Below are 9496 nucleotides of genomic sequence, written 5' to 3' on the forward strand. Positions count from 1 at the left end.
GATTTGGGGCCTTTGTCAAAGATCAGCTGACTATAGGTCGATGGATCTATATCTGGGTTCTCAATTCTATTCCATTGGTCTATGTATCTGTCACCCAATGACTTTTTAAAAGAAAAAGTACAAAGCAATATTTGCCTTATTTTGGAAGCTGTAAAGTTGGTGACAGTTACATTTGTTGTTCAAGTGATGGGTTAACTACATTCAAAGAAGAATTACTAAACATTGAAAAGGAAAATAGCTTCAAATTGCATCTGGATCTGAAACCGACAGAGGCAAAACTTTTAATACAAGCAGCTTCAGAAAGGAAGAGAGCATGACCTAGCTGCTCTTTCTCCACTGAAAATCTTATATTCTAATAGAGTATGGTTTGAGTAACTAACACTTTTATAACAATTGACATGTTTTATGACTCCATGCTTTATTTCATGACTTTTTGACCAACAAACTTTGAAATTAACCCGACCTTTGGGGTTAGAGATTTTATATCTGAGATAACAAGAGAGGCTCTGGAATAAAACAATTTGAGATCTGGGAGATGCCTTCCTTACGTGTCAGGAGGCAAAATATCTGGAACTCTCTTAGTTACCTAGTACTGTTGTAACAGATACCACAAGTGGGTGGCTGTAAAGAACAGAAATTTATTTTTTCACAGTTCTGGAGGCTAAAAGTCCAAATCAGGGTCTGGGCTGTGTCAATTTATTCCATGCCAGTAACCCCGGCCATTCCTTGGTTCCTTGCCCTGTAGATAGTCCTCACAGGGCATCTATGTGTGTGCCTCCGTGTCTAATACGTTCACTCTGTAACTTAAAAGTAATTAGATTTAGAACTTGCCCTACTTGGGTATGATCTACCATATTTTTATGCAAATAATGTGAGGATTATACGTTTTTATTTTTGCCAACTGCAAACACCCCTCACCCAGCTATTTTCATTCATAAGCATGCTATGCCGTGCGTTCTATGTGTGGATACATTGCTTACGTGGGCATATTATTTGCAAAATATATGGTAATTAATATAGTAAAGAAAAACCTATATCCAAGCAAGATTGCACCCATATATGAAAGGGTTAAAATCCCAACACAAATTGTGGGGGGATACAATTTAATTCGTAACAGTAATTTACCATAGAAAGGAAAGCACAGTTGGCTGCAATCATTCTGAGGCTGCCCCTTGTTCCAGCCTGAGTATTCAGTAACCAAGTCTCTTGGTTTAGCTCACTGCATTGTGAATATTTTGTGTCTTACTCTAATTCATCACATGGAGATGAGCATTTAGGTCAGTTTACCTAAAAAACTCCTTGTTTATACCACAATGTAGCCCACAGTCTTCATTTAATCAAGACTGAACAAGAGGGAGGTGTCACTGTTGTATTCCAATTATCTTCTCAAAGTGCATACTTACACTTTCAGATTTCACAACATGAAAATGAGATCTATTTTGGTAATACATCAAGGAAAAATATCTTTCCCCAGGTTGGAGCTGATATATGTGGGTTTAATGAAGATACAAATTATGAACTTTGCCTGCGCTGGATGCAACTTGGGGCATTTTACCCCTTTTCTAGAAATCATAATTCAATCGGAAGCAAAGTAAGTAAAAAGCAACTAAAAATTATAACTCAATATTTTTTTTATACTCAGTATTAACCTATAATTGAACTTGAGGTTAGAAAACTATGTAAAATTTACTTGTTTTTAATTTATCAAGAGCTCAAGAGAATGACAAGATATAAATTGTTGAATGGGAAACTAATGTGCTCTGTAAACTTTGACCCAAACCACAAAAAGAGAATGATAAGAAATAAATGTTGGAGAAATAAGTTTTCTAAAAATTATTCTTGAAAAATGATTTGTTTATAATCTCCAAAAAAGGGCATATTGCATCTCTTGAAATAATCTGTCAACAACTCTTCCTTTATAACATAAGGTAACAGCAGGCAACCTATGATATTTGCAATTATCCTTAATTAGTAGTTCAGTAATCTACTAAATTCCAAGTTTTTGTTTTGATGGTAAGCAGATATAATCTTGTACAAGATTCTTCAGTCTCAAGGCAGAATCAAGCAAGGTGCCAGTTTTATTCCTCACTCAAATGACAGTCTTCAGCCTCTATCTTAAGGAGAAAGTACAGTAATAACTTTTGTCTAGAAATGATTTGAAACTGAACATATAGATTGCGCCTATTACTTTTTGCAAACTTATAGGATGTATTTAATTTACAAACAACTCTGTGCTCCCAGTTGCTAAGGTTGCCAATGATTACCTCTCTACAATAATCCATCACTGTGAAAGGCTTTCAAAAAGAGACGGAATATTCTAAAATTATCTGCTTCTCCCTAATCTCCCAAACAAAAGAAAAAGTTAATGCTTTAAAAAAATTCACACTTCAAATAATAAGTATATTGAAATATTTCTCTTTAATAGGAACAAGATCCCGGGGTGTTTGGAGAAGAGTTTGCTACGATTTCCCGTTCTGTGTTATTAATTAGATACACACTGCTGCCTTACTTATACACCCTCTTCTACCACTCTCATATCAGTGGAAGTACAGTGGTCCGAGGACTGATGCATGAGTAAATAACATTTGATAATTGTTGTATTCTTAGTAGGTTTTATACAACATAGATCCTAGAAGCCTGGCTTTTTCTATGAAGGGAAATATTTGGAGGATGGAGAAATAGGATAATCAGTAGGTTTTGTATTTACATCTGAATGTGATTAGAAATAATTTACAAACAAATTAAAAGAACCAATTAACATAAAATTAAAGCTGTGTTTAGCTATCTAAGCAGTGTGGAATATATAAAAAGGATGAAACACGGTCCCTGCCAGCAGTGATTTGGGAAGCTAACAAACAAGTAGCAGATTTGAAACAATCAGAGTATAGAACATTCTCTCTCTATATATGTCCTGATTGTGTGGCATAGGCTACAAAGTGCTGCAAAAATGCAAAGAAAAGTCAGGCTAATAGGAAATGAAATAGGGACAGCTCTGTGAAGAAGGTGGGATTGGTGCTAGCTCCTGAAGTCTGTTGGGGATGCAAAAAGGAAAAAAGCAACAACAATAAAAAGCAGTTTAAAGAGCTTGATTCCTCTATTTTCACCTTAGGTTTAATGCTCATTAATTCTTAGATCAAAAGGAGTTCTGGTGGTATAGTGGTTAAGACATTTAGCTGCTAACCAAAAGGTTCGTGGTTCGAGCTCACCAGCTGCTCCACAGAAGTTGAAGCAGTTTTCTACTATAAAGATTTATACCCTTGGAAACCCAGTGGGGGTCACTATGAGTCAGAATCAACTCGATGGCAGTGAGTTTGGTTTGGATTCTCTGGTCAGGGAAGACAACTGATCCTAATTGCTTTCCTTATGATTAAAGTTTTATTCCTAAAACACTGCTTATATCCTAAACCTTTCTGTTTCTGTCTTTTTGCTCTTATTGGTGTTGATTACCATGAACCATAGTGCATGGAAACAAGTGATTGAGTAAGAGTTTAGCTATTTATACAAAAATATTATTTTTATTAAATTAATAGTTTTCTACCCTAAAAAACCTAGATTTACATCAGATCCTCAGACTCATGGAATTGACAAAGCATTTCTTTGGGGATCATCTTTAATGATTACCCCAGTTCTTGAAAAGGTAAGTACTGATACTTCGTATTAGCACAATATGGTTATTTAAAACAGTTTATGTTGGTGCCATTTGATACTTACAACTAGTCTACCAGATTCACCTATTTTCTTACATTAGTTTCCTTCCTGTATTTGAAATTATGTGTTTTTATGCTTATTTTTCCATATCTATTCTATGTTAAATGAATCTGAACAAAATGTAAATATATGTTTTTGCTACTCAGTAATTCTAAAGTCAGCCTCAAGATATTAATTCTTAATAATCAAGAAATAAGATATTGACCACAAAAGTGTATGCCACATGAAAGACTAGGGATAGAAGTCCCCTTTTCACCTATATAAATGTAACAGCAAGGATGCCTATTCTGTGGGCATCAGTTGGCTCATGTAGCCTTTTCTAAACAAAACCCAGACTACTGATTCAAATAATTTTTTTTCCTTCTTCTTTAGGTAGCTGTTCTTACCCTTTTCTAACCACAAGGGGAGGAGACAGTACAATCTCGGAAACCAAAAACCCACTGCCATTGAATCGAATCTGACTCATAGCAACCACCATTGGTTTTCCGAGGTGGCAAATCTTTATGGAAGTGGATTGCTCAGTCCTTCTTTCAAAGAGTGCCTGGTGGGTTTGAACCGCCAACTTCTGGTTAGCAGTCAGATGCCTTAGGCACTGTGCCCCCAGAGCTCCTTAATCTGGGAGAATTGGGGGTGAAAGTCACATATGCAGGAGGTGAGCAGGATGGATATCATGAGGGTGATTTGCTAACAAATCTATGCAAAATTTTGTGACCAAATATCAGGATTCACAGAAACAGAAGAATTGCTTTCAAGGCTGCCTGCTTATTACCTCAAATTTCTCTAACTTTGAACTTATCACAGCCACACACAGAGCTGAGATTGGGTATAGAATTCTTTGAAGCAACTATTTCCTGTATGCCTGGATTGTTTTTGACCTCACCAGGTCTTCCTCTTATTTAAAAAATAAAATAAAATATTAGTAGAATAGAGATGGAGGAGGAGGTGTGAGTTATTGGTATTTTACCTGAGTTTATACCATCCGAGATGTCCTAAGGGAATAAATTGTTTCAGAAAAAAATTGTTTAAACATGCTTTTTCCCAAAAGTTTAGATATGGGGACATCAATATAATGCTTCAAACCAAAGCTTTAATACCAATAGGTTATATCTGTATAGTGCTTAAAAGTTTACAGAGCACCTTCACAGAAGATACCTTTTTTAATCTTTATTAAATACTGCAAAATTAAGTATTGCTATTTCAAAACCCATCAGCTACCACACAGAAGGGAGATGGGGTAATCTATTTCCATAAAGATTCATCACCTTGGTAACCCGGTGGGGGTCACTATGAGTTGGAATCAACTCAGTGACAGTGGGTTTTTTTTTTTTTTTTTTGGCTTTATCCCTATTTCGAAATGAAATTTCTCCTCTTCCCAATATCTGCCTACAGTATGATTTTATTTTAGAAATTCTTTGTCTAGTCTAATTCATTTTATGATTTATATTTTTTCCTGTTACTAAAAACATTGTTATATTAACTTCTTAAAATAGTAATTAAAAAAAAAAAACCTACAAATATGAAAAGCCAAATGAATTATTATTATCCAGTTAACACCTCAACACAGGTTGAGAAGAATAACTTTCACATTCACCTCAGAACCCTGACCAAGATCTGGTACAATCACGATTCCCTCCCCATCCGGTGCTGAAGCCACAATCCCAGGAATTATTTCAATCAATTATCAGTTAACAACTACTTCTATTTTTATCTCTAAAAAGTATCTAGAATCTCAATTCACTTTATCTTTATTTTTACTACTCTAGTTTAAGCCTCCATTTTTTCCTATAAAAGTTGCTATCTGGTCTGTCAGCATTACACCTACCACTCCCCCCTAGTTTATTCCACTTTCCTCACATTCACAGTGATATTTTGAAAGTGTAAGTCAGATCAGAGAAGGCTTGGTGGCACCATGGCCATAAGTGCTGGAATGTCAACTGAAAGTTTGGCAGTATGAACCTACTAGCCACTCCTCAGGAGAAAGATGTGGCAGTCTGCTTCCATGAAGATTAATAGCCTTGGAAACCCTCTGTCTTCCAGGGTGACTATAAGTCAGAAATATCTCAATAGTAATGTATTTACAGGAAGTCATATCAGGCTCTCAGTGATTTCCCATTGCACTTACCATGGCCTACAGTGCTCCATACCCATTTGCCTCCCCAACCTCAGCCCAGGCTAGACTCCCTCTTGCTCACTCAACTTCACCCACACTAGACTTCTTTCAGTACTTCTAGCTAATCAAGACCTCACACAATTTAATTTTCATTTCTTTGTATCTTGCATAGCTGAATTATGTGCATTTTTCAACTTTTAGTTAAAATATTACCTCCTCTGAGAAGATTACTCTTACCTTCCTATTTAAGTTAGGCTCTTCTTTATTATTCTTAGTCCAAGAAGTAGTTGTTTTGTCAGTATATTTCAAAATGTGTATATGTGTAGATATTGTCTGGCTTACTAACTACATTTCCAACTGCAGGGGACAAGTATCTTGTCAGTTTTGTTCATCCTTCCGAGTGTTGTTGTTGTTAGGTGCTATAGAGTTGGTTTTAACTCTTACTGACCCTATGTGCAACAGAATTAAACACTGCCCAGTTCTGCATCATTTTCCCATTTGCTGCTATGCCTGAGCCCATTGTTACAGCCACAGTGTCAATCCATCTCATTGAGGATCTTCCCCTTTTAGCTGACCCTCTGCTATTCCAAGAATGATATCCATCTCCAGGCATTGATACCTCCTGATAACATGTCCAAAGCATGAAAGCCAAATATGGCCATTCTTGCTTCTAAGGAGCATTCTGGCCGTACTTCTTCTGAGACAGATTTCTTCATTCTTCTGGCAGTCCATGGTGTATTCAGTATTCTTTGCCTACACCATAATTCAAATGCATCAGTTCTCCTTCGGTCTTCCTTATTCATTGTTAAGATTTCACATGAATATGAGACTACTGAAAATACCATGGCTTGAGTCCAAACCCACCAGTCTCTCCTCAGAAGTAAGATTAGGCAATCTACTTCCTTAGTGATACCACCTCAGAAACCCAAGGAGGAGTCACTATGAGTCAGATCCTACTCAACGGCAGTGAGTTTTGTGGGGTTTTTTTTTGGGAGGTAGGCATATCTTACTCTTCAAAGTGACATCTTTGCTCTTTAACATTTTAAAGAGGTCTTTTGCAGCAGATTTTACCAATACAATATGTCATTTTATTTCTTGACTGCTGCTTTCATGGGTGTTGATTGTGAGTCCAAGTAAAATGAAATCTTGGAAAGCTTCAATCTTTTCTCCATTTATTGTGATGTTGCTTATTGGTCCAGTTGTGAGGAGTTTTGTTTTCTTTATTTTGAGATGTAATCCATACTGAAGGCTGTAGACTTCCAGCTTTATCAGTAAGTGGTTCAAGTCTTCACTTTCAGTAAGAAAGATTGTGTCATCTGCATATCACAGGTTGTTAATGAGTCTTCCTTCAATTCTGATGCCACATGCTATAGTTCAGCTTCTTGAATTACTTACTGAGCATTCAGATTGAATACAACCCTATCGCATACCTTTCCTGATTTTAAACCATGCAGTATCCCTTTGTTCTGTTCAAATGACTGTCTCTTGGTCTATGTACAAATTCCTCATGAGCACAATTTCATGTTCTGGAATTCCTATAGTTTGTAATGTTATCCATCTTTTGTTATGATCCTGTTTTGGTTATCTAGTGCTGCTCTGACAGGAATATACCACAAATGGGATGGCCTTAACAAACAGGAGTTTATTCTCTCACAGTTTGGAGGCTTCAAGTCCGAGTTCAAAGTGCCAGGCAATAGGGGTTGGGTGAAAGCCCATAAACTCTGGCTTCAGCTCTGCCTCCTGCTCCTGGCCAACTAGAGCTAAAGGGTTTTCTTCAATCAAACAGCTGCTGGCTGCTGAGACTGACAAACCCAAGGCTGACAAGTGAAAAGGCACAGTCCTAATGTTACCAAATCACATGGAAAGCCATTAATTTAAGTCCTTTGAAAGTCCCAAGATTGACAGAGCATGGCAGGCTACTGAACAATGACACAGATACATGCAGGGTTCAAGCGTGCCATAAACTAGAGACCATTCCCAAAGCTGCTGCTTATATATGGGAAGCAGACCACGTAACCAAAGCAGCTACTCATCTGCTCCAATAGATTCCACTATGCAGTTAATTGTCAATCTTACCATGGGGAATAACTACATTCAGCTGCCCAGGCACTCAACCAGGCCCAGCCAGTTTGACACACAAACTTAACCACCACAAATCTGCACAGTCGAATGAATGCCTTTGCATACTCAGTAAAACACAAGTAAACATCTTTCTGGTATTCTTCATTTTCAGCCAAGATCCATCTTGGTATCAGCAATTGTAGCTTTCATTCCATGTCTTCTTCTGATTCTGGCTTGAACTTCTGACTATTCTCAGTCAATATAATGCTACAACCATTATTGAATTATTTTGTATGTGATTTTAATGATGTTGTTTGATAATTTCTGCATTCTATTGGATGTGGTTGAATGCTCAACAGGTACCCTGTACTTAGTAAGAACTCAAAAAATATTTGTGAAATACATTTATAAACATTTTAGTATTTTAAACTTTTCATAAATATATAAAATAATTACCAAATGAGTTAAAATGCCAAACGATAATTGTATGGTTGCTAATAAAATACACATACATTACAGTGAGACTTATTAATATTTTGAAATACCAGTAGTCCTCTGGTTACAAAGGAGAGGAATTCCTCCTTTGTATTTTTTTTTTTTTTTCACTTTTGTTACGGTGAAAACATACACAACAAGACATTGACCAACATAACAACTTCCATATTTATATATATGGGTTTGGACCACCAGCCTTCTGGTTAGCATTCAAATGCCTTAGGCACTATACCACCAGAGCTTCTTGATGCACATAAGAATTTAATTTTTAGAAGATTCCAATCATAGGGGGAGTTCCAGTAAGATGGTGGAATAGGCAGACAAACTACACAAATCCTCTTCCAAAGAAAAGGGGAACCAATTAACACAGATACAGAACATAATCCTGGAGCCCCGAGCTTTAAAAGGAAGAATACAGAATTGGACTAAACTCCAACTAGTAGAAGAAGTTGCATGAAAACACTGAAAAAGGAGATATACGGAGCTGTGGTCTGTCAGTGATCCTGATGGCATGGTCTGCTTGGACATTGCTAAGTGGTGTTAGAACCTAAGAATTAACCTGAGAATCAGCCCTGCTATCCAAGGGCTGCATGGAGGACTGCACTGGTGGCTGGTGAATAAAAAGGAACTCAGTGAAGAGGAAGACAGGCTGATCTGTGCACTTTTGGCTGTCCAGAGGATGCTGCCATTTTGAATGTTTACAAGTAGTTCAGCCATTTTGGATATTTAAAGTGACAGCATTCTCTCAGATTCCAGGGACCTAAGAATAGTCTCTGCTTGCCAGGGATCACAAGGACATACAGGACACTGAGTACTGGAAAGGTGCAATATTCTCCTTGCTACTCTTATATCCCACACCCTCTTGGTGAACAGAAGTGCGGCCATCCCTTACCCCACCCACCTTCTTGGCCAGCAGAAATTCCATCCCAGTCTGTGTGCTCTGAGAGAGCCCTAACCCGCCCTGCCCAGATTTTTGTTTTTTTTCCTTTTTTCAGTTTGTTTTTATCTGTTTTTAAATTATTATTATTTTCATCCTTTTTATTATTATTCTTTCTTCTTCCCTTCCCAGATTCTAGTTTTCAGCTTTTTCTCTCTTCCCTGTTCCTGGTTCCCATTTTTTTT

The 9496-nt window shown here is 37.1% G+C and overlaps 1 protein-coding gene across 1 annotated transcript in view; it reads left to right on the forward strand.

The window, feature by feature from the left end:
• Positions 1 to 9496, forward strand: part of LOC103198973 (sucrase-isomaltase, intestinal-like) — a 169557-nt gene that overhangs the window by 136547 nt on the left and 23514 nt on the right. Inside the window, exons 13-15 of the mRNA XM_042781290.1 lie at positions 1412 to 1591; positions 2426 to 2546; positions 3531 to 3637. Of these exons, the coding sequence (XP_042637224.1) occupies positions 1412 to 1591; positions 2426 to 2546; positions 3531 to 3637 (408 nt within the window). The remainder of the gene's footprint in view (positions 1 to 1411; positions 1592 to 2425; positions 2547 to 3530; positions 3638 to 9496) is intronic.

The sequence above is a fragment of the Orycteropus afer genome, unplaced genomic scaffold (genome assembly GCF_000298275.1).
Source record: "Orycteropus afer afer isolate SDZICR_OR568_19922 unplaced genomic scaffold, OryAfe1.0 scaffold00100, whole genome shotgun sequence".
NCBI classification, from domain to species: domain Eukaryota; kingdom Metazoa; phylum Chordata; class Mammalia; order Tubulidentata; family Orycteropodidae; genus Orycteropus; species Orycteropus afer.